Below are 26,181 nucleotides of genomic sequence, written 5' to 3' on the forward strand. Positions count from 1 at the left end.
AACACTGGCAGAGGAAAGTGTGGTACCGGTCTTCATGCTCCTCCTTGTAATAGCTTCTCACAGCTCCTCATTTTATTACAAAAGATACAACAGTTAGTTAAGACCCCACGAAACATTTCATTTTCGGTCCTGCTAATTAAATGTGTCTCAGATGAGCCCACTGAGCCCACTCGTCTGGTTGTCCCCCATTTGGAGTGCCACCAGAGTTTAATATATGGCATTAAACAGGGATTGAGAATGAATATGAAGCCTACCTCCCATTGGGAATATAATGAATGATTATAAGGCATAATCTTGGTAATGCAGAAATCCTTTAGTTTCTGTCGTTTTATTTAAGTTACTGTCTGTTAAATATGGTAATGTCTTTGGCTATTTTTGGCACACTTAAGATTTGGAATAGTGTGAGTGGGGTTATAAAATGCATATCTTGCAGATACATAAAGTGAGCTTTAATGAGTTTTTTCTCAACGCTCTCAATCCTCCATTTCCTTTCTTTGTCAGAACATTGTGATAATATTTTATACAGCATTACGATCATATCATGGTGTTTACGCTGCCCATATTTGTAATTAAATTGTATTTTTGCACTTTATTTATATTACAGACCTCACGAGTGGCTTCTGCTTCTCTGACTAGACCTGTCAGCAAAACCTTTCTACTCTAAAGGTGGGTAACAAAAGCAAACTACTTACACATCCTCTGTTAGTGTGTAACTTCAGGGAACCCCAGAGGCAAACAAAAGGTTAGCATGCTGAAAATAAAAGTGAGGTCTGTTGCAACATGGCACATAAGTCATACGGTAATGAGGATGTTTTTAATAGATGTAACAATTAGTAAAGTCACAGCACCAGTAAATCACAGGGAACACTGGGAGCACTGGTTATCCTTTACCCAAGACGCATCAGTGTTCTCCTGGGGTGAACTCTGAAGGTCAGGCGGTGTCTCATTAACACCTACTGTAACTGGTCTCCACATGGAAGAGCCAGACTATTAACACAAAGCTGGTTTGTGCACTCGAGTCCAGGGCATTAGCGGTGTCACAGGAGAGTCACCCAGCCTCAAGAAGTTGGATGTTTTCATTCACAAACCATTTGACCACAGGCTCTTTCAGTCTCTCCAAATACATGAAGATACAAAATAAGTATCTGCAAGTATTTAGGCCTTTTTAGGGTAATGTAATTCTTACAGTAAGCAAAAATTTTCTCAGTTTTAAGTTAAAGGAAGAACTTCATTTTCACATGGTTTTTGTTTTGATATATTTAAGTATAACATTATCATATAACACTGGTGATCGAATTGTCTTGGCTTTTCCTCTGCACTAACACTGTGTGAGTGGGCCTCCTCCTGCAGTATAAGCTCATTTTATGATATATGTCCACGTGCAACTCCTGTATAGTCTGGGGGAAAAAATCATCCTGAATATAATAAAGACAGTAGTAAACTTCATGGCAGTGAGCTGCCTGTGTGAAACTCCACAGGGAGACAAAATGAGGTGCATACAGGACTATTAGCCCTCAGTAACACAGCTGATGCATTTGCTCTGGACTCAGCTGGTTAACCCTTGAGACTCCTGTGCCGATAAATACTGGTTTAAGAGATCTGGCAAACCCAGAGCTCACACAGCAGCAGCTAGTGTCTGCTGCTGCACCAAATATGGCTCTGTACAAACACAACTTAAACTGCTCGCGCTGTCTGTTTGGGACTTGTATTTGACATTATATCATTATTATTACATTGAAATTAAAGCAAAAATACAGAAGTTTGTGGCCAAACAAACCACCGTTTGAACAATTTTAGATAGCTGTAAGGGGATTTATAATTATGATGAGTTTTTTGTTATTTTGCCAGTTTTACAGAACTAAAAAAATGACATCTTACAACAACAGATCATTTTATTCACTCTTATCTTGCTCCACCTCCCTGAGTTATGTCACTAATTTCCCTGTCAACAACGAGAAACCATAATATCATGATGGTGGTTAAAACATCTACAAATGACTGTATAAAAAGCAATATTCAGTATATATATATATATATATATATATGTATAGTTACTTTCAAGTTCATTTTACTATATCCTGCTACAAGTCTGAAATTACACTACATCAGTACTAACATATAGCAGCATCAGATGGGACAGTCTCTTTAATGTTTATTCAAAAGCATCAGAGGGGTCTCTGTTGTGTGTTCTAATGAATAAAACACAATGTTTATCCTTCCTGTTTAACGTTAAGTCCCCATGAACAGTCACAGGGACCAAGAGAATATTTACTTGTGTTGGGACACCAGGGAGTTGGATTATCTGCTGGCGGCTTTGTAGTTTTCAGAAGCTTCCCCGTGTGACATGTTCCAGGGAGAGTACTCTTATTTACTCTCCAGTCCTATGTGTATAGCCCTCCTTATTGTTTGTTCTTATGTGCCACCACTCCTGAGGACTGTGCTCCAGGAGAGAGAGAGAGAGAGAGAGAGAGAGAGAGAGAGTCACAGAGAGAGAGAGTCACAGAGAGAGAGAGAGAGAGACTCTGATGCTGTGATCATTACATGGGATTGAGACTATAGACTCCAGGACAAGGATGGAGGTGTTGTCACTGCAAACTATTTCATTGGAAAAAAGATAAAAAGATTTTATGTTGACAGTGAAATCTACTCAATGTGAATACTTAAGAAACACGATTTATGTGTGATTTAAATAATCTCTTTTTATGTTTTTTTTTTTTTTTCTATTTTCAAGGTTTTTTTCCCGCTGTTTTAAACCATGGCCAATTACAAATGTGTTTGCCTGTTCTGGGCAATCATGGGACAAATGTTTGCCTCGTTAAATCATCTTCAGTCTCATCAGTATGACTGAGAAGAGAGAGCAGATGAGGCTCCGCTTTGAGCTAAATGATTAAAAAATATTTCCCCACTTACAACAGAAAAGTGTGTACGTGTGTGTGTGTGTGTGTGTGTGTACACTGCAAGACAATCGGATACAGACAAACCCTGACCAGTGCCACATGGAGTCGTCTTTTATACCGAAAGGTGGCGACATTGGGTTTCCAAACAATGTCAATGAACCGGACCCGTGCCACGCTCTCTTCAAACACTTCAACCCTCCTCCACATGTGGTGATCTGTTTCTGCCGTTATAGGTGGTATATGGAGCATTTATCTATTGCTCAATGAAAATTAAAAGGCATTGTTTGATACATTACAGTACCTCGATGTTTTGTGTGACAGACTCGCACTGTTGTTGTGTTGTTTGATAAGACTTTTGAGATCAGTTTGACTCTTTAATTAGAAAGCTGCTTATTTACTAATGAATGAAATCCACCTGTGCACTTTCGGACTGCATGAGAGCTGGATTAACAAAGTCTGACTAATCAACAGATCATGCTGAGACAAATAATATCGTTGACAAATATGCTCTGATAATTAATTTGAATTATATTTTATGTAATTATTATGAGGGAAAAATATTAAATGTGTGTTAAAATGATACGGAAGTGCTAATCTAAAAAAGGTAGACATGCATATTTACCATCTGAAATCTTCGTGCAATCCTTGCAATGTGTTTTCTTTCTCTCGCTTTCTTTCTTTTCCATGAAAAGTGACAAAAGGATGAATATTTAGTCTCATGTGTCAATCTGCTGATAGGCTCGGACACTTCAGAAAACTTTGGTTTCTATACCGTTATGCTAATTACGAGCCCAGGCTGAGCTGCTCATTGGCTGAGTCTCGGTCAATTTCATATTTCAGTCCTGACGTCAGGGCGCCTATAAAACTAAGCAATGCTTTTTAACTCGTCGGCTGACTGATCCCTTAGAAAAAAAAAATCTATCAATCCTTGGGTGGAGTTTTTTTTTTTCTCTTTCTCCACAAGGCAACTATTTGCCCGGGACACGTACGTGAACCTCCTCAAATTGGCGCACTAATCCTAAAAGGAGCCATGAAGTGTTAAATGGTAGAAACAGAGAGAGCGGCGCTCAGACACCCGCACGCTGGGAGAGAGGGAGGAAACAGCGCTGCTCCAATGCGTCTGTGCAACACAGACTGAAGAAAAAAAAAACTTATCGACTCACAAAACCAAAACCTGCGCTGCGCAATTAGTGCGAGAAAATCCACTTTTTCCTCCGGTTTTGAAGAAAATAAATAAAGAAATCAAGCTGGCTCAGTGCGTGTCTCAGCAGCCCACTTTGACAGGTGCTCCTCACCCCCTTTGGAGGACTGTCAACAGCAAGAGGATGGCATCAGAACTGGCAATGAGCAACTCCGACCTGCCCACCAGTCCCCTGGCCATGGAATATGTTAATGACTTCGATCTGATGAAGTTTGAAGTGAAAAAGGAGCCGGTGGAGCCCGATCGCAGCATCAGCCAGTGCAGCCGCCTGGTCGCCGGGGGATCCCTATCTTCCACCCCGATGAGCACGCCTTGCAGCTCGGTTCCCCCCTCTCCAAGCTTCTCGGCGCCCAGTCCGGGATCAGGGAGCGAACAGAAGGCGCACTTGGAGGATTTCTACTGGATGACCGGGTACCAACAGCAGTTGAACCCCGAGGCTCTGGGCTTTAGCCCGGAGGACGCAGTAGAGGCGCTGATCAGCAGCAGTCACCAGCTCCAGACCTTCGATGGCTATGCCAGAGGGCAGCAGTTCGGAGGCGCAGCCGGGGCAGGAGGCGCCATGGCCGGGGAGGAGATGGGATCAGCGGCCGCCGTGGTGTCCGCAGTTATCGCCGCAGCCGCAGCTCAGAACGGGGCTCCCCACCACCACCACCACCATCACCACCACCACCACACAGGGGCACACCACCCATCCTCCGGGTCTCAGTCCGGCGGCGGAGCGGGGGGAAACCACCAGCACCTGCGCTTGGAAGACCGGTTCTCGGACGAGCAGCTGGTGACCATGTCGGTGCGGGAATTGAACCGGCAGCTCCGGGGGGTCAGCAAGGAAGAAGTGATCCGTCTGAAACAGAAGAGGAGGACACTAAAGAACAGGGGCTATGCCCAGTCCTGCCGGTACAAGCGGGTCCAGCAGCGGCACGTCTTGGAGGGAGAGAAGACGCAACTCATGCAGCAGGTGGACCACCTCAAGCAGGAGATCTCCCGGCTGGCCAGGGAGAGGGACGCCTACAAGGAGAAATACGAGAAGCTGATCAGCACCGGCTTCAGAGAAAACGGAGGATCCAGCAGCGACAACAACCCCTCATCCCCGGAGTTTTTCATGTGAGTCTCGGCGCTGAAAAGTTTTAATAACCGACCCTCACAAAGAAACGGGGGGAAAAAAAAACTTTAAATTTGCGCGCAGCTAAAATTAAGTTGTGCGTGCTTGTGTTGAAGTTGTTTTGTTAAAGCTGCGTTAGTTAAGTACAAAAGAGTTTTTCCACTTTTCTGTATTTCAGACGTGTTTTTGTTTCAGGGTGAGGAATTTTGTTTGATTTGCTTTTTCACAAAGATGCATAAATAGGCTTTTATAAAAGACTCTGAAAAGGAATTCAGTTTTCCACAAATATTTTAAAGGACTTGTGTCCAGTTCGTCATGTTTGTCTTTTAGAGACAAAATAACTTGACAACGTGCAGCACATAGGTCCGCTCCTCTCCTCATCCTGCGCCTCGTCCATCCTGTTCACTTTACACAGAAAATTGTTTTGTGAAATGAAATAATCCTCAGGCACAACAGCTTTATTTTAAACTTCTTTTTGTGTTTTTACTCAAAGTCAGTTAATTTTGAATTATCTCATTTTCATATTTTCCATGTGTCTTGTAAAAAAAAAAAAAAAACCCCAAACAAACAACAACAACAAAAAAAAAAAACATCCAAACTCAGAAGAGAAGTTTGGAAATTAGAGACTGTTGTGTGAAGCGGTGCATGCTGGTCATGTACGGACTGTGTTTTTGCTCCTTTTTGTTTGTTTTTTTCCCCTTTTCCTATTTTTTGTGAACCTGTGTATAATGACTGTGTTACACCATGACTGCATTGTTCAGCCTAATCACCTTTTGTTAAAAAAAAAAAAAAAAAAAAAAAGTGTGGAGAAGTACATTCATCCGTCACTTTGCTTCTTAAACGTTCACCGCGAACATGAACCCTTCATCATCCTACCAGCCTCTTGTGGGGGAAAAAAATGACTTTGTGGAAAAAGACAAATTTGTCCTTAATATTGATTTATACTGACAGACCACACATGAAAGTGAAGAGCATCGGGGTGTTTAGTAGAAACACCTCTAATTCTTCCTGACTGATGCACAGACTAAACAGACTGCGATCAACAAGTGGGGCTGAAGATAAAAAGGTTTGAACACAGCAGAAGCAGATTATGATGCATGCCATGAAATAAATTAGAGAGAGGCTAAAAAAAAGTGTTGCAACAAATGCCCTATTCTTCCTGTAGTTCGCTGATAATGTGATTTCCTTTCATTTTAAGGAACTTGGTGAAGTTTACTCTGAACCCTGTGGGTCTGATTCGGTCAATAAACTGTGAACTGTTTGGAAACTGAGATTTAATGTTCTCCCGGTGTTGCAGAATAATTAAGCAAAGTATCAAGCAGACATACATCTTTTTGTGATGCCCTGGGTTTCTGATGTCTGGATAGTACAGTTAACTGGCAGATATCGTGTTCACTCTTTAAATGGAATTAAAAAAATCTATACCATTCATCAATAAACCTTCATGAGAGGAAACAAATACATTCTCCTGAAAATGTTTATTATTTTTGTTCTCTTTAGTTTTGCATGTTGTTTGTCACTTTGTCTTTGAGGCGATGCCACACACTCTCACTCTTATAATCTTCTAAAGTGAAATAGCCTGTGAACAGAAGAACAAAATGCCAATTGAAAATGTCATTGAGATAACATAAACGTCTGGTTTTTATTTTGATTGTAACCAAGACCAAGTCCAACTCTATAAGTAATTTAGGCTTCAACTAATATACGTTTTGTATTCTAAATTTTTTTTTTTTCGTGTAAAGATCACGGCGAATTATTTCTAATAGTTTACTTTTTCTTTTGATTTTTGCTTCTCCAGAAAATAAACGGCACGGCTTGAACCTGTTGCGTAATTAAAGATAGAAAAACTCCTACATTTAAAAAATCGTGCAGAAAGTCAGAGCACAGTGCTCAGCAGCGTTTCTAATATAATTCATTTTTTTCCTCAGGGCCCAATAACTGTGCTGCAGGTGTCCTAGAATGGTTGAGTTAATCATTGATTTTAGAGTAAACTTGCACTCTTTACTCGGTAGATGTCCACTTGTTGAATATTGTCTGTGGAAAGTTTCATTTTAAAATTGACCACTGACAAAAGCTCTACATGACAAACATTAAAAAACTGTCTGGACAAGATGAGGCAAAAACAACCGAATATTTCTCATTTTAAATCTGTGCATTTTGACCTGCATCGATTCCGCAGTATTTGCAAATATTCTTGTTACGCGGGTAAACACTATAATGATACTGTGGTGGCGTGATATGTCGCTTCGTCTCTATCGGTAGGCTACTGTTCTGACGCGAGACTTTGTGCTAATCTCTTTCGCTTCTGTGTAAAGGTCCTTTATTTGATTTCTGACGTAATAATGCTGAGAGTACTGAGGGAAAGCCACAGGAAGCACTCGGAGTGATTTGGTTTTGTAGTGACTGACAGGTCCGGCAGTCTGCACCCTGCCTCAGCCTCTGCTCTGGACTGAGCCTGGCCTGCAGAGTGTTCCTCCTCCTCCTCCTCCTCAGGAACTCTGTGTATCCTAAAGACAGTATGGTTGAGATAAAAGCTGCACAGGCTCTGGGTTGGGCTGCCATGCAAGGTCACTGCCACCACAATGCATGCTACTGGAAATCTGTGTGCTGATGTGTGTGTATTAGTGTGTGCGTGCGTGTGAATGTGTGGAGGAGGGATATTATCTTTTCCTACTGCAGGACCTTTGACAGTCTGAGTGCTGGCATGTGTGTGTATGCACATGAAGAAGAGCTGTTTTTGTGTGTGTGTGTGTGTGTGTGTGTGTGTGTGTGTGTGTGTGTGTGTGTGTGTGGCTTTAAGATACACCACGGCGGCGACTTGTTTGAATGCAGAGTTGAAGACAAAGACTCTGTATTAGCTCTGTGCTGTCTCACCTGTACAGGGTGTCACGTACAGTCACCTGGCTCATACTGGCTCCCATGAAAGCACAGAGTGAGGGACAAGACGAGAGAGCACATTGCTCTCATGCCTGGAGGAATGATTTTCTCTGTGATTAAAAGTGAGTGAGAGACAGTGATAGAGCTAGACAGAGCGAGGGAGAGAGAGAGAGAGTAAGAGAGCGAGAGAGAGATGCTGGCTGCCTTCCTGCTCCTTTCAGATGATAAACGATCAGAGATGCGTCCTAGCTGAGAAGAGAGGGCCTTTTAGTGAGCATGTGTCCACTAATTTATGGCCCTCCTATCTGATTAGGTCAATATAGTGTGCTGTTTAATTACATTTGTGTTATAACCTAGAACTGGAGATGCTATACTTCTTTCATGGCACCTCTTTTCTTCTGTGGGGCAGATAAGATGAGTCGAGTTTTTCTCCGGAGTCTCAGGTTTTTGCTTGGGACAGTCTTTACCTGGAACCTGCTTTGTACGTCAGCAGTGTTGTGTGACAGACAGGAGGGTCTGCCGTGTGTAATGGTTCATAGGTTTCCAGTGTTTGTGCTCCGTTAGAATGATGCAGTGGAAAATTGCTGATCATTAGAGGGGTGTGGAAATTGTGCAGGATGCTTTATTCTCGTGTGCGCGTGTGTGTGTGTGTGTGTTGTGTTTTGACTTCTAAACATACCAAAGGGCAGGAGGATTCAGAAGCACTGATTCACTTCCTGTGTTGAAGGAGGACAGAAGGCACAGGAAACAACATTTCAGCGCTTCCTCCTCATTTCTCAGCACTCTACCAGATTCACTGCTTCTCTATCTTTCATTTGCTTCCCCTCCTTCATTTGTACGGTCTGAAAAAAAGTGTGTTCATGTAGCATACAGACACCACATTATTAATCTTATCAGCATGAAGTGTAATTCTATTCTCCGGCCCAGTATATTGACTTCTGTGCTGTATTCATTTGCAGTATGTCCAATGATTAGGTTATTAAAGATAATGCAGTTGTCTGCTGTCACAATATTGGACTCTCTCTTTCAGGTCAAGTATGGGAAATCACTCTGAAATTTATCAGTATTGACATTTGAATCTTCGTCATGTACTTTGCTTTAATGCCTCAGAATTAATAGGACAAAGGATGTGCGCACCGTTCAGTGTCTGTTTGTGTGAGTGCTCAATAAGCAGCCGGCATTTTCTTTTATTTGACGTTGTGATGGAAGGGTGTGTATATGCTTTAACTGAGTGCATTGAATCTATAGGGATGAGTCATTTTACCATGTCATTGTGGTGCTTGTATCTTTGTATGTCAATCAAAGGGAAATTAAATAAACGTAAGTGAAACAAATAATGATAATATAATCTCACGCAGTACAGAAAAACTCGAAAGGCCACAGGTGCAAAAAAAATTAGGCTGCGTTAATTTTTTCTTGACTATATTAATTAGTTTAAGAACTACCGAATCATAGATGTGTAGCTGTTGTACTTGGAAGTGTTTTTTATAATCGTTTGAGCAGAAAGGAAACATCTTATTTCTCAAAACACTGCTGAAGAATCACTATATCTAAGAAAAACTGTGTTCTAATTTTATCTAAAGCTACATACAAATAAACTGAGTAAAAAACAATTGGTTTCATATTAATAAAAGGTAGTTTGTAAAAAATAGGAGCTCATGTTGTAACACAACTGTTTTCTTTTTGTGTAAGTTCATTCTCTTTTCCCTCCCTGTGTGTGCTCCCCCTCCCCATGACCAACCCCCCAAAGGGTTAAAAACATATTCGCATTCAAAAGAGGAAACAATTTCAATCTCTTCCACTCAGTCCGCATCTGCATCACTCCATGCGATAAACATTTACATTTAAAGTGATTTAAATCAGCTGCATTTATGTTCCTCTGTGGTCCGTCCATCATCTAGACCTGCAATACCAGAGCTTGTCTCCCTCTCCCTCACTCCCTCTCTCTCTTTCTCTGTCTCTCTCTCTCTCTCTCTCTGTCTTCCTGTGTCCTGAGTTATGTGTCATTTATTTGAAACCCTAATAATTTAACTTGTCCCCACTGTCCCCGCTGTGCATGTGGTAAGAATGCAGCAGCTGTAAAGAAGGTTTGTTCCACCGCTGCTGTTTTGTATCTTATTGGCTTTACATGGTGATTTTTTTCCCCAGTAAATAGAAGCATGGGCAGAGTGGAGGTAATGTGATTGTCTGAATCCAATCCTATAGTCCTGTGTTGAATTGAGATCTCTGCAAATTCTCAGCTGTAAAAGAATGTGCATACAGGCACATGTAATGCGTCTCATGTTTTGTGTATGTTGGATTTCAAATACTACATTTGCATTTGCCAGTATAAGAGGCTCTCCTCAGAATCCATAACTAAAGGGCAATAGATGAAAGCTAATTATGATTTAATTATATGTGATCACAATATTCTGACTCACAGATAAACATAGCCGAGGCTGTGTTGATGTTTTCAACAGTGAGTTGAGTTGCAGGGCACAGAGTCAGTGGAGGGGTGTGTTTTGGACCGCAGCGAACGTGGTGGGGGGCTGTTTGAAAACTGAATGCATTATGCAAGTGTGTTTGTGTGTGTGTGTTTGTGTGCATGTTTAAGTCTGCGCATGCACACGTTTGTGTTATGCAGGGTGGAGCTGGAGCTGAGCCCGACCCTTGTGTGTTTTACCTGCATCTCAATGAAGCAAGAGGTGATTTACCCCTCTACTGCAGTCAACCTCTCTCTCTCTCTCTCTCTCTCTCTCTCTCTCTCTCTCTCTCTCTCTCTCTCTCTCTCTCTCTCTCTTTGTCTCTCTGCCAGTCAAAAAGACATTGATCTCTTTGCCAGGCAAGGTGACCCACAGTGTTGTTCAGCTCTTCCAAAGTCTCCCCTCTTCCTTTCATTTGTACCTGGGAAAGGCCTTGACCCCACACACTGCTGCCATGTAGCAACCCTCTGCACGTGGACCTCACCCCTGTATCAAGCCCTGCACGTGTGTGTGTGCGCGCGTGCGTGTGCTTGTTTGGCTTAGCAAGAGTGCACAAAGAGTAGACGCGTTTAAGTATGGGTGCGCAGTGAGTGTGTGTATGTGGGAGTACAGTATGTATACGTGTGTGTGTGTGTGCGAGACTGGTCCTCCGTGTGTGTTTATCAAGCTCTCTATGTTCATTGTGTGTAGATTCATGTCTGTGGGGTTGAAACTGTAAATTCTCAGCAGAGTGCAGGGGCACCTGGGACTCTGTCTGAGTTGATGTTACAGAACATTTCTCAGGTGACGGCAGCCTTCTCTCTGCTGTAGGTCTGTCACTGGGAGCTCCTACGCAGCTGAATGGGTCAGAGTCCATTTGGCCCCAGTGTGAATCGGATTACAGGGAAATGAATGGTTCTCATTGTTGCTTAAAGATGGATTGGGGGGCATTAATATACTTTGTGGCTCCTTCGCCTCATTTCTCTCTACTGAAGCCCAGGGAAAAGTTTTTCAGGATGATTCGTCACTTGGTTTTTACACCAGGTTTTCTCATCCACACTTCGTCCTTGACATGCTCATACAGTACATTGCTCACATATGCGAGATTCACATACATGTGTGTCAATGCCCTACTCTCACACATAAGTAAACATGCAAATAAGATCCTGAGCTAATGCTGCATTTTATCATCTCAAAATAAAACATTTAAACTCATTTTAATTAGATTATTTGAAATAATGCACTTAAATTTTTAATAATTATTTTAAAGACTGATAAAGACTTAGAATTTATTATCAGAATAAAATGTAGTAACCTGAACTTAATTTCAGATATTATTTTGATATTTATTGATTTTGCTTGTGTGTGTATTTGGGTGCATGCATGTGCACTTGTTTCTGTCTTGGAAAGTTAATTGCATGAAATACAGTGTGTGTATATATATATATATATATATATATATATATATATATATATGTGTGTAAAAAACAAAATTACAAAACAAATCTAAACCTTCCATTTAAATCTATAAATATCTGATTGATTGAAATGTATTTGATTGAGAATTTAATTTATCGTTTAGTGCTGCTGTTCTGTTCATCTGAGTCGTTTATCTGTTTGTTTGAATTATATACCTCCTTCCTAATTTGAAAAATAATTCCAATCGCTTGATATCATATTGTGAATTCTATTTGGGTCATTTTTTAATCACTCCAGAAGTCCGTCATTCAGTTCTAAACTGCCATTCAATAATTTGTCATTTGAGCTTTGCTCCCCCGATCATTTTGTAACACCGCAGGTAACTTTCCTTAAACTCAAGGCAACTTTAGAAACAAAACTGTTTGAGTACTTCATGTTCAAAGTATGTTACTGTATGTCCACAGCAGAAAGTCACTGTTGTTGCGATCACAGTGTTTTAAAGTTCATCTCTGTTTCCTGTCTTTGTAGGACATCGAGAAAATTCCTCCATCTGTGATAGAGAGCTGTGACCTCTCCGTCCCACCACCCTGGAGTCTGAGGTAACCTGTGCTGTTCAGTCACTCTCTAACACAACAGATTCATTTAATACACTTTCCCTGTTGAAATATATAAAACTAATGTCAAATTAAAATAAAATATAAACTGCATCTACAAGTTTAGTGACACAGAAGTCGAACTAAATTGCATGTCTGCTGCAGGTTCATCAAAATCCAGATGTTCACACCAAGCTATTTTATATCATTTATTTTATTTACATGTGCAAAATTATGGATTTATACACAAAAGGACTTGGCATCAATCTCCTTGCCCACTTTATATTTAAGAACAAAAGGAAGGAAGGAAGGTTTACATCCAAGCAAGTTAGTGATATTCTACAACATGCACAATTTTTAATCTTTAAAACCATTGATTATATTTGATTTTATGATTGTGAATGAAACAGAAATCCGAACACTAACTATTACGTTCAAACAGTTTGAATACAGTCTTTATTTACACTGTCTGACAGAAGCCTTAAATCTCTAGCCCTATGACCTCCTGATATTTTCAATATTAGTATAAATCTGACAAAAGTTGGTATAAAACCTCTGACATGAAGTAAGACTGTTGTATATTTCTCCTGAGTGAAATCAAAACCACAAACCACTTGTTAATATTGATTTAATTTGATAAGGAAGCACTCATTTAGGACAGCAGACACCTGGGAGGGTTTTGTTATTGGATGGATTTTTTTTTCTCACTTCGTATTTAGCTCTATGACAACCAAACTCCTTCCTCTCTCAACATTTATTGTGTGTGATGTTATGCAGCTCCATGTTTTGGGGCTCCGACAGTGTTGCTTGATTGACAGCAGGGTGACATGCACAGAGCTCATGGGACGAGGTCCAAAACCTTTGACCTCTGTCCCGAACCCCTGACTTACTTCACCCTCTCTGCTCTCTCTGTGGAGACAAACACTGTACATAATTTTTTATTTCTGGATGACACACAGATGGACGGATGTGGGGATTGCAGAGGATGATGGAGCGAGTGAGGGAAAGTGAGGACTAGTTTCTTGTGCTTTCGCATTGCCGGTTGAAAAATAAAGGAAAAAGGGACGAGGAGATAAAGATGACTAGAAGTGGAGGAAGGAATCACGGCAAATTTAAGGGGAGGAGTCAAGGAAGGAAGGCACCTGGATTTAAATGCAGAAGTGAACACCAGGGTGAGAGGACGGGAGGAGGTGAGCAGACGAGGGAAGGGAGGAAGGGATGCGGGAGGGCTCCTGGCCGTGGATGCAGACAGACAGGCAGGGTAACCAGAGGCAGGCGGTGACCTTCTCTGCTGCTGGAGGATCGAAGGCTTTATTTAAAGGCCTGGTCAATGCTGGGTGCTGCTGAGGTATCAGCCTCGCAGCCAGGCGACTCATCACCACTGTAATACAACTCTCTAACCCTAACCCCCCTCTCTCTCACTCACACACACGCATACACACACACAGACACAGACACACACACACACACAGACAGGACAGGACACTCTCTGGACACCTCAGATCTAACAGTGTACAGTCGAGAGGCTGGACAGACGAAACTACAGCATCAGCATCGGCTAATTTTACTGTGCAGCAGACAGTATACTCTACTTTCCTAATGTGCTCAGCATTGTGAAGCACATGCTTGTTTTGCATTCGATATGCACTCCATCACTGTCCATTTTTTTTTTTTTTATGTTGACTAATTATAAATAGACAGTGTGATGCGCATATTTAGATGTGATGGTATTGACACAGTGTGGATGGAGGTGGTGAAGGAGTTAAGCATGAGAAAATGCAGGCTGCTAAGGTAGGACACGTGCACCTGTGTGTGTGAGCGCGTGTGTGTGCGTGCGCGCGCAGACTCATGAGCAGACCATGAGTTCTTGCACTTGCGTGTGTGCGGCTGCAGCGTTAGGACACCTGCATGCTTCAGCACTTTCTGGCTGTCAGGAGCTCTGAGGTCACAGGCATGGGAGTGGAGAGGGCACATTAGTGGAAGCTTCAGAGCCACCCACCCACACACCACGCCTCCACCATCTCTCCCCTTGTATCTTCCACCCGCCCCAACCCCCACTTCCCCGTTATTCCCTGCCATTCCCTCTCCCCCTCCCCTCCCCTCCCAACTCCTCTTCCCCTCATGGTGATGGGGTGAGTCGGCCACTCGCAGAGGAGGGGGAGGGGCTGGGGGGCAAGGTGCCTCTGTGGCTGACAGCAGGCAGGTCAGGTTTTTGTAGACACGGCAGAGGAGGAAGGACACATGCGCACACAGACGCATAAAGGGGTGTGTGAGTGTAAGACAGAGAAATAATGGAAGCATATATTTAAATGCAGGCGTGGACATATGGACTGTGTACATAAACACGAAAAACTTTTACCCTTAGATGGTGATTAATATCAAAACTTTAAATATGACTGGCTGATAGGGAAAGACAGACATCGATGTATATCATGACGTATTTTGACTGGCCACCCCTCGTCACATTTGCCTGATGAAAATGAAACTGGAACATTTTCATCTTCTCAGAATTTCTGGTTGAAATCAGATTAGTATTAATCGACTATAAAATAGACAATGAAATTATGTCATCGCTCCTGATATAGAAACAAAATTCCTTACTATGATTTTAGATTTTAGACTTTTCAATGCATCACACTTAATTCAAACAGTGTATTTATATGTCACTTATATAAAACACACTGTGTTAAGGTCTTTTGTATTATGCAGGGACCAGGATTTGCTCCATCCCCAGTCTGACACACTTCACTATCCTTCACTGCCAGGGATATATATATCTTCTAGCTGCCCAGTGTTAGACTCGTTACACTCTTCCCGTCCTGATGGTGACACAGACGCCATCCCTCCATCCAGAAAATCCAAATGACAGGGAGGATATGAACAGGATGTATGCTCATTATCAGCCTGGGTCTGGAAAGAGAGGAAGCAAGCAGAATTGGGTCTGTGTTAGAAACAACCATTAGGGGAAAAGAAGATTTGGTTCTCTGCAGTTGTAAAGATACACAAACTGAACACAGAATAACTGTGTTTAGATTTGGATTGTTTTTAAAAACGTGTTATGTGTTCTTTCTTTCTTCTAAATTACAGAGAGGATGATAGTTAGGGGGAAAAGCTGCACCCTCCAGCCAAACCTCTAAACACCAACCCGCTCCTCTTTTCAACTTGTGATAATATACAATTTTCTCTCCGATGTTTCAGTTGTTTAAGCCTGGATTGTGTTGTTTTATTCAAACATAATTAGTTGTAAAGCTGTTACCGCTCTGTGTGTGTGTGTGTGTGTGTGTGTGTGTGTGTGTGTGTGCGCGCGCACCTCAGAGGCACAGTTTTCCTCAGGTTGTGACTGTGTGTTCACAGCGTGATTGAGAGAGGAACTTGTGATCAGCCGGAGGTTAGTGTGATATAATGTATTCCCCTGAATCACCGCAGCCAGCAGCCCAGGGCCTTCCTCTCGCCCGCAGCCTCCTTCTCCTCACACACACACACACACACACACACACACACACACACACACTCTACTACCTCGTGTCACCATCCCCTCTTCCCTGCGGTGACTGCCCACTGCTAGCTTCTTAGCGTTGCACCCAGTGTCTAATTGAATTCCAACACTCCGGCGTTAGCTCCTGATGCTATAGAGATGTTAACACGGCACAATACCAACAGTCCTCAGGATGTGTTTCAACACCCTGCTCCTAAAGAGAAAATTAGAGCTAAGCAACACATGATTTATTCAAAGCTCCAAACTGTGTCTCCTGTACCCCCTAAAGGATCATCTTTTATAGCCATCAGCGAATCAGCACTTCATATACACACATGCAGCTCATGCAGAATATGTATTGTGGCTCTGCCATTGGTAGACAGAATGCGTGTGTTTCCTCTCGCTTCTCTTGCTTCTACCAGAGTCTATCTATTGTCCCTTGTATAAATGTGTCTGCCAGTCTTTCTGCATCCATATTGCTGGCGATGCCGTCCATCCCCTTCTCCCTGACACCCTCACTTTTATTCCCTGGCTCTCAAACACTAGCTCTGGGCTTTAATGGCACATATTTCCTGAGCCCGGCTGAAACGGGATGCATCTTCTCCTTGTTAGCTTGATAAATAACCAGGCTGCTGGGAAAGTGCTGAATTTTAGCTTTCAGCCTCTATTTTCTGCTGGATGACATTAATTTTAAGTGCTGAGAAGGAGCTAACTAATACAGACAAATAAATAAGGAGGAGGGAGAGAAGGTGCAGAGGTTCTGGAGTCACCCCCCCCCCCCACCTGTTTATACACAGGCATCTATATATGCAATATGCAAACCTGCAGAAACGCCAAAGACACGCAAGCAGGGTAAGGCATGCACACAGACACACACACTTCATTTCTCAATAGATGCTTCTGTTGTTGTCCAAACTGTGCAATCATCTTGAGCCATTATTAGTGTGACTCCTGCAGAGATCAGATGTTTCGCGTGTTCGAGATAGACGTCAGTCAGAAAGTAAGACTGTCTGCGCCTGTCCCTCCTCTCTGTCTGCCTCTCTCACCCTCACATTCAGTCTTCCTGGATTCTGTGTTTCATCAGAAGAAGAGATTAGTGTGGCGGCTGATCACAGCGCACAACTCCTTGGTTGAATTGCATTTATTTGAGCTTCAAATCAGTGACAGGGATCAGGTGCGAGTCTGAGAGTGGATCGCAATTTAAATGTTGAGAGTAAAATAATGTTGAAAAAAAGTTCATTATTGCTGCAGAAAAGACACAAATAAAGCAGACAGAGAATAAAACACTTATATTTAAGTATAAAATACATGAATAAAAGTTTAGTAATATTACTTTTGCATTTCTGTTTGTGTGCACTGAATTTGAGACATAATTCTGTATGTCTGTGCAGCGACAGCCTGAGATGTTTTTCATAAACTCAGAATGATGGACTAGTTGGATTTTATTTATTTATTTATTTATTTTTTAAATAAACAAATAACTGCAGAGCAAAATAGAATAGGATACAAGATTAAAGTAGAATCTCAAAAAATATCTTTTACAATTTTCTCCTTTGTTGCTTTTTATTTTCATGTTGAGGTCCGTAGATTTTGCTTGCTGTCCCTTCTCTTTTTTTCTTTTTTTTTTTTAGTTTTTTAGGTTTCATTTAATCTTACTCTTGTGTTTTTCCAGTTTTCCAGTTTTGAGCTCACAAAACCCAGGATGACTTTACATTTAGAAAAAAGCATTTGTCACATGACAGCAGCAAAAGCACAGCCATAAATGTGTTTTACTGCCTAGTCTATAAACAAGGAGCACAAGGATGTCGATAGGACAAACACAGCACTACTGAGGATGTGAATCTACTTTTATCGGTCGGAACATGCAAAATTATACTAAAATGTATGACTACCAGTTAGTTACCACTTTGTGAACACACACACACACACACACACACACACACACACACACACACACACACACTGATAGTTGATAGTTTTTTTTTAATGCTGTTGTTTAGTCTTTTAACATAACATGTATTTGCTTCTGTGCATTCACATTCAATATTTTTTTGTGCAAATCCATGTATCTCTCACACACACACACACACACACACACACACACACACACACACACACACACACACACACACACACACTTCTGTTGTGTATAACACAAAACAATGAAGTGGCTCTGGCTAAGACACCTCATACATTATTTTAACAATGTATAGTGCGGTGAATAAAAAGGTCAGTGGTTGAGAACCGGCTCCATGTAACAATAAGATGCATGAACTGAGCACTGCAGGCCCTTCAGTCAGCTTCCTGCCACCGAATGCTGTGAGGAGGAAACATGTGAGCCAGGGTGATAGATTCTACTGTAGGCTCTGTGTATGTGTGTAAGTGTGTGTGTGTGTGTGTGTGTGTGTGTGTGTGTGTGTGCATTCAGTGTTTATGGGGTACTGCTGTGAAACACCTCTTAACAATAAATTTACTTGGTCTATCATTATTGATTGTAAATTTTTTCCCTCATGGCCTTTGCCTCTCTTTGATAAATGTCATCTATCATGACAGCGTTTTGCTTTTAAAGCGCATCATGAGCTGAGATTTTGTTTTTAAAGCAGCGCTTTTATTAGACCAATTCTATTTTTGTCAGTATCTGAAACAAACTCTCACTCTGCAGATACGATGCAAGCAACGCGTGTTTCTGTTTGCAACGCAGGGTTTAATTTTCAGGGTGTATTTATCACATGCTGTCATGTTGTGGTCACATGACCACATGAACCACTGCCAGCAATTAAGGCTGATAAATCACTCATTTACAGGAAGAGAAGGAGGGACGGAGCCTGGCAAAGAGGAAATGAGAGAGTGATAAGAGAGAGGGAGAGGAATAATGAATAGCCTGTACTCCTGCACAGATATTTTATTCTTTCATTTTTTTTAAAACATGATGTTGAATGTTATTGTGTTTGGGCAGTGTAGTATGAACTGTTGCCAGTGAGGCTCATTGACTCGTACAGGCAGAGACAAAAAGACAGATGGTAGTCGTTTGTGTGGTTTACTGTGATTGTGACCTGACTACACTGCTTTATTTACTGTTGGAGGTGTTCTGTGTGTGTGTGTGTGTGTGTGTGCGTGTGTTCATGTGTGCAGCTGTGTACACGCCTGCACAAGCAAATGCATTTGAGTCATGACAGAGAAAGAGATGCAGAGACCATACATACACAACCGTCAGTTCCCTCTCTCTCTCTCTTTCTCTCTCTCTCTCTCTCTCGGGCTCCTGCTGATGGATTTCCTCTCAGTCTAAACAGGAGAGCAAACACACTGATGGCTCTGTGCGCAGCTATTCCAGTTACCAAACAATGCTGGAATCTAACTACAGTATCCTTTATTTGTGTCACAGTGTAGCTGGAAATATTGTCATAAAGCAGAATTTAAATTCAGACAGACTTTGTTTCTCTTTTTTCCTCTGATGTGCCGGCAGAGAAATAAAGATATAGCACAAAACTGTGAGCTTGAGCTGCTGATTGGACAAAACTCTTAGAGAGGCCCTGGGATTGTGAACGAGGTCTAACCCATGTAGCGTCTGTATAAGTTACATCAGAATATTTGTTTCAGCAGCCCAGGTCAGTGCTCTGCAGAGACTCAGTCTGCCCACTCACTTGAAAAGGCTGTTTAAAGATTCATGACAAAAAAAAGAAAAAAAAAACAAAAGAAACAGCCCACTTCTAATAGGCTGGAAGAAAAAGAGAGGGAGTGGAGGAGGAGAGGAGCTGTGGTTTCTTTCCCGACAGTCTGAGCTCTCATGCATTAAAGACAGCGGTCACTAACTGACCAAAGGTGTCTTTACAATGAGACCATTGAGAGGAGTTGAGTTAGTCAGGTTTCCTGCTGCTGAGTGAATATGATAACAAACCATCAGGAATCAGCTGTAATCTGTTGGAGGGTGTTTTTGTTATTTAAAGAGTTGCACTTATTCATTTCATATTAATTGGTGATTTCTATTCTGCAGAAATGTTTCTCATGGCAGTGTTTGTGCGTGCGTTCGTTTAACAGAGGCAGGACGCTGCTGTCGGTGGTTTTACCAGCGGAATAATTATGAAAGCCTGCGACAAGTGCAGCTATTCTGGGGAGAGAAATAAATTGTGTACACATTAACTGCACTAGAACACAAAGTCAACACTGTGAGTGTGTGTATTTGTACTTGTGTGGTATGTCAAGTATTGCCAAAGACTCTCTAGCATGTGAAAATCTTTCATTTTTCCAGAGGAGAGAGAGAGAGACAGTGAGAGGCTTTACTGTCTCTGATCTTCGCTTGCTGCTGGCTCACTAGTAAGGCAGTTATAGTTGGTAAAGTAACAAAAACAAATAAGAAAAAGACAAATATCTATTCAAGATTGCAAATTTATTATTGATCATTTTTATTGATAAAATGTAACATATGCAAGTCCCAGTGCCTGAGAGCTTGTGCTGTAAATCTCTGTCCTCAAGTAAGTTTTTTTTTTTTTTTTTTTTTTTTTTTTTTGCTGTGCACTTGTGATGAAAGGAGGGAGCTGACTCTTTCTCTCACTTTCTCATATGCTTTGTTTCAAGGTTGTTGACATACATAGAGAGGGAGGAGACATGAGTGAAGGAGTAGCAAACTGCACAGGGGCCCTCTTTTGGCATGTTTGAACATAACGTCCTGCCTATGCAAACTGAGGGGGGAAGAGTATGGGCTCCAAATACGCCCTCTTTCTCTGTCTCTTGGTTACGTTCAAAAGCAGTGAGCAGCTCATCACCTGCTCACCAGGAATAGGTATTTTCACGAGGGGCCTAAGGCGTCGGACCATAACACTACATGGTTTTAAACTCTTATAATTGGCACAAATGGAAAGCTGCCTTTTTCCTGCTCACAGTAATAAATCAAAGGAGTTCATCACACACAAGGATGCTTGTATACGTTGTCGATAATCCATGTTTAATCTCACACTGGGGTAATTGTTTGAATACTGACTTTGGCCACAGGCTTCATCTAGTCCCTCATCTATTGCTCATATAGTAAACACATTAAATAGACTGGATCAAACACAGCGTCATATAAGTCACACAGCAGGTGTAGTAAGTAGACATGATAACACAATCTTTAAGGGGCAGCAATCTCTGATTACGCCTCTGCATCAGTTCTTATGTCTAAAAATCCACCGTTTTTCTACTTACTTATAATAATAATCAGAAGAAGGATAAAATTGAGTGTGCCACAATTTCAGTGAAGAGAAAGCACATTTAAAGATCCAATTTCTAGCACTCACACACACGATGTTCTATTCTGTGTATTTTATGTGGCTTTATCTTGAGTGAATTAAAGGGCCTGTAAAAAGTGGAATGTTATTAGCGTCAGACCACCTGGGGTGAACATCTGCAGCCTCAGACTGCAAACCCAACATACATCACTGGTTCTCCTCTCACTATTTACTGTCACACACACACACACACACACACACACACACACACACACACACACACTCGCACGCGCGCACGCGCGCACACACGGCTCCACTGCATCCATCTTTTGCATGTCTCTTGTCTTATTGACATATGCGCTGTTGTGCATTCCTGCAGGGGGGAGAGCTGGTTATTAAAGATGCCACAAGGTCATAGGTCAAGTACAGGTTCTGCTCCTCTGGTCAGCCAGAGGTCAAAGGTTAGCAGGTTAGTGTCAGAGGATGGGGTGATCACAGCTAACTGGTTTACCACAGTGCAGCGTACCAGTAAGCCACTGGTGATTCAAGAAATCTGTTATCGTTGATTTGTGGAACATAGAAATGATTCTTCTTTTATTCTGCTGCAGTTTTTTGCATGAAAGCATTTTATTTGTTTATCTCATTTTTTTTATTCCTACAGTAACTACTCTCCTTTGAATAATTAGATGTTCTTTTCATGTTCTATTAGGACTGTTTTTCCTTATGTCTCTGCTCGAACACTTTTTTTTCATCTTCAAAGTGAAAGCTAAAATAGGGCGATCATTGCAATTTAATTACTACAAATCCCTTTGTGAATTTGCTCCTGTGTTTGTTTACATGCATAGATTTGCCAGCTCCTGCAGTTTTTTTTGTGTGTGTGTGTGTGCTTCAGTGAATGTCTTTACTTTCTTGCATCGTTCAGTATATGCCTTCTTATTTTTAGTGTATGTGTGCCTGCATGTGTGTGTAGATGGAGTTGCAATGGGGTTTATTTAAATAGATAAGATAGTGTTTTATTCCCAATCAGAGGACTCTCCTGTCGTATCTCAGTCTCTTCATAATAACCCCCAGCATTGCTCCACATCCCCCTGACACACACACACACACACACACACTCAGTATTGCAGACACTGCAATTTTTCTGTCTCTCAGGGGTAAAAGGCTTTGATAAGTGAAAATAAATACTTTTCCTCACACGAGGAACAGAAGGGGGAGAGAAGAAAATGGCAGAAGTGACAGGAGGTCTCTGACAGTTTGATGCCTCAATACAAGCAAATATATGACAAAGAAACACCTTCTATAACTCTGTGCAAGTGTGTGTGAGAGTGTGGTGCAATTTAGTGCTAAAACACAGGAACATCCTCAGTCATTGTGCGGGATTAAGAGTGAGGAAGACAGTGATTGAGAGATCAGTGGGCTGAGGAGAGGGGAGATATAGCAAGTGGCCTGCAGGCTGACATGTTAACTGAGTTACAGTGAGAGAAAAAAAAACCAAAAAAAAAACCCAGCACAGCACATGATTTAGAGGAAACAGGTTCTCCTCCCTCATCTGTCTGTTTCTCTGACTGCAAGGTCACGTAGACGCCTCCCTCTCTCTCCCTCTCCACCTTTGTTTGCCTCTGCTCCTCCGGACCTCATTTCATTCAACACTCCCAAACCTCCGACAGCTCCATAACTATAACTCTCTCCTCCCCGTCCTCTCCTGCTCTCTTCTCTTCATCCACGACTAAATGACTCTGTCAGAAATAAAGAGCACTTATCTTATCTACTGCCTCCACTCTGCTGTCTCTATCCCGGCCAACGTCACACACACAAATACGCTCACAAAAAAAGAAAAAGCAACAACTTATGGAAAAAACGGCAACAAAGACGGATAATCATCACATTTCTAGAGTTGGATCTTATTCTGTTATTACATTCATAATTACTGTCCTTTTTTAAAAAAATTATTTTCTCAAACATTTTCTTAATTATTCCTCCCAGATAGATTCAGTCTCATTCAGCAACGTTTCAGCTTGTTTTACCAACTCGAAGTCTTAGCCACCTGCTAGAAAGAGAGACATCAGCCCACAGTGTAGCAGACATGCAGATAGATGGAGGCTTGACAGAGGACAGGTGTCCACTCATTCTGTTCTGTCCTGCTCCCCACAGCCCCACCTCCCTTCCTTCCTCCTCTTTCTCCTCTTCCTCGCTTGTCATCCCCTTCTTCTGTCCTCCCTGTGGCGTGGGGGAGAGAGGGGGATCTACCAGCTATCCAGCTATCCACAGCCTGCGGAGGGCTTACTGTGTGTTTTTGTCTTTGTGTGTGTGTGTGTGTGTGTGTGTGTGTGTGTGTGTGTGTGTGTGTGTGTGTGTGTGTGTACGAGCCACCTACCAGGCACACAGCAGGCGGCCACAGAGGGATGAGAGGAAAGAAAGAAGGATGAGGGGGTGGGAAGGAGTGTGATAGGGATAAAACTCTCAGCAAGAACAAACACACAGTTACCAACTACACACACATACACACACATACACGCTCTGCTCAGCCCAGCACATGCTCCAGCAATCTGCGGGGTCTCCCTGAACACTCCATCACTAATAGTCACGTTACAGAGTGCAGCATAGACACAGTTTCTGATCAGCATGTCTTGTGATGACTTTGACTTTCTGTTACCTAAAAGTGCACACACACACACACACACACACACACACACACACACACACACACACACACACACAGAGCTGTCCTGCATGTACAGTTGAGAAGGATCAGAGGTTATATGTAACCTCCATCGACTGATTTATCTGTATGCATATGGTTATGCATATGTTTATCGAACCTCATCCAATTCAGCCTCCTTACCTGAGTAAATCAGCTTGAAGTATGTGCGTGCTATGATATTCAGGATGGTCTTTTGTTCGCTGTTCTGAAGGCCTGCGAAGCAGGGAAAAAAACGATAGAGGGAAGGAGAGAAAGAAAGGGAATGCACTCACTCCGAGCGGATAGTGGATGTGTGTATGCAAGGATGCATGAGAGACAGAGAGATGAAAAGAGTGATAATTCTCCTGCTACCCTGAGGCCTCTCGCAGCCTCGCGGGCTCCCTATAGGTCCCCTGGCACATGCCTGAGCAGAAAGCCGGGGCCCACTAATTGGCTCCTGTGATAACACCAGAGAGAAAGGGAATGTTGTGTGTTTGTGTTTCGGCATTACAGCACCACTGAAAGCTTATATTTTCTACGAGTAATAATTTATTAGTTTGTAATGCTGCTTTGAAGGGTGTTTGATTTCTAAGCTGTGAGGACATTTATTATGATCTGCTAGCTCATTGAAGTCGGAAACCACTGAAAGACAATTAAAGCATATACACTAGTTCAAAGCCCTGCTTCAGTCTTTAAACAGCTTGTTTCTCTCTAATTGTTTCATTATCTCAGTGTGCTTATTAAATGTACGATAATTGTTAATTACCACATGAGGATTTGTAAAGGATTTGTCTTGAGTATCAACACAAATTAATTAAACTGAACACATTTAAAACAACAGCAATGATAACAGCAGGTGCAGTGTGTGTGTGTGTGTGTGTGTGTGTGTGTGTGTGTGTGTGTGTGTGTGTGTGTGTGTGTGTGTGTGTACATCCACATTTCCAATGCTAGGCCTGTTTGTTTGAATCTCTATGTTTAATTGAGATTCATAGGAGGAATTTAAATGAGATTCAAATGAGATTCATAGCTAATTGTAGCAGCACAGGTAATATGCAGATAGATATAATGATGATTCAGTGTATCTTGCAGTCTAACAAGAGTTTGATTAGACCATTGGAAGACACTGGCTTAAATCATTACTGTGGTTTGAGAGAAAAGCAGCCAAAAGAGGAAAGAGGAGGAAACTGTTGTTCAACAGCATTTAAAGGTAAATAAAATAAAAGTTTTCAAAGCTACACTTTTTTCTGAGCATAATTTTATATCAAATTTAGAGAATTCCATGCTTTGTCTTGAAATATGGTACGATAAAACCAACCAAAAATCTTTCAACAGTTTATGCTATAGTTGTACAAAGTGAAAATAAATATTAAAGCGTTAACTTATTGTAAGTTTCTTTCCTTGGACAAAAGCATCTGCAAAATGAATGCATTTTTTTTTAATGCAGTGTTTCTATAGCCTGGATCATGTGAAATGTCAGGGCAGTGCAAGTAAAGATCTTGTTCGGGATAAATTCCTCCAGTGGTTTATCTGAAAGAGAAGACACTGTACTGTACATCTGATTCCATACACTCACCAGTTTAATCTGTGTAAAATCCAGCTGCTCACAACAGCTGGGACATTATAAGTAAATAAAACGCAGCTCCTGAGCTTGCACATACACGCATGCACACATGTCAACACTTATTCTTCTGCTGCCTTCCATTCATGAGCGACGAGTTGTTTCCTTCCCTCTCTCCTGCTGTACATACGCCTGGACAGATGTGCACCGCTGGATACTGTATTTTTATCTATAGTATGTTTACCATAATTAGATTGATGGGAAAAGGCGTTATGAGCTAATCAGTGTGTGTGTGTGTGTGTGTGTGTGTGTGTGTGTGTGTGTGTGTGTGTGTGTGTGTGTGTGTGTGTGTGTGTATTTGTGTGTTTAGGGCGCTAAAAGGGGTGTGGGGTTGTATTAGAATAACTATGACACAATATTCATGGCTGTAAAGTTATCTGGATTCTACATCTCTTTCTTCTCCGATAACATGGACTCAAATATATAATTACATAATTCTGGCATCCATTCATAATTCCTAATATAAATGTAATATAACCCAAATACTACATGATACACAAGGTATTAATAATAACCTTAATACTACAATACATTTCTGATATTATACCATGTGGTGTGAGAGAGATTTTTAAGCTTATTGCTAAACTCTGCTTTCATGGCCATTTCTACAGAATAGCTCAAACACACACACACACACACACACACACACACACACAAACACGTAGGCACAGACAAGCACA

At 41.7% G+C, this 26,181-nt stretch overlaps 1 protein-coding gene across 1 annotated transcript in view; it reads left to right on the forward strand.

Annotated features, from left to right (window-relative positions):
• The first annotated feature begins 3,801 nt into the window (after positions 1 to 3,801).
• The window catches only part of LOC111671253 (transcription factor Maf), a 52,248-nt gene continuing 29,868 nt past the window's right edge, over positions 3,802 to 26,181 (forward strand). The window contains exons 1-2 of the mRNA XM_023428332.2: positions 3,802 to 5,199; positions 12,463 to 12,533. Coding sequence (XP_023284100.1) covers positions 4,223 to 5,199; positions 12,463 to 12,490 — 1,005 coding nt within the window. The 5' untranslated portion in view covers positions 3,802 to 4,222 and the 3' untranslated portion in view covers positions 12,491 to 12,533. The remainder of the gene's footprint in view (positions 5,200 to 12,462; positions 12,534 to 26,181) is intronic.

The sequence above is a fragment of the Seriola lalandi genome, unplaced genomic scaffold (genome assembly GCF_002814215.2).
Source record: "Seriola lalandi dorsalis isolate HSWRI2012SDOR001 ecotype SW California unplaced genomic scaffold, Sedor1 jcf7180002054873, whole genome shotgun sequence".
NCBI lineage: Eukaryota > Metazoa > Chordata > Actinopteri > Carangiformes > Carangidae > Seriola > Seriola lalandi.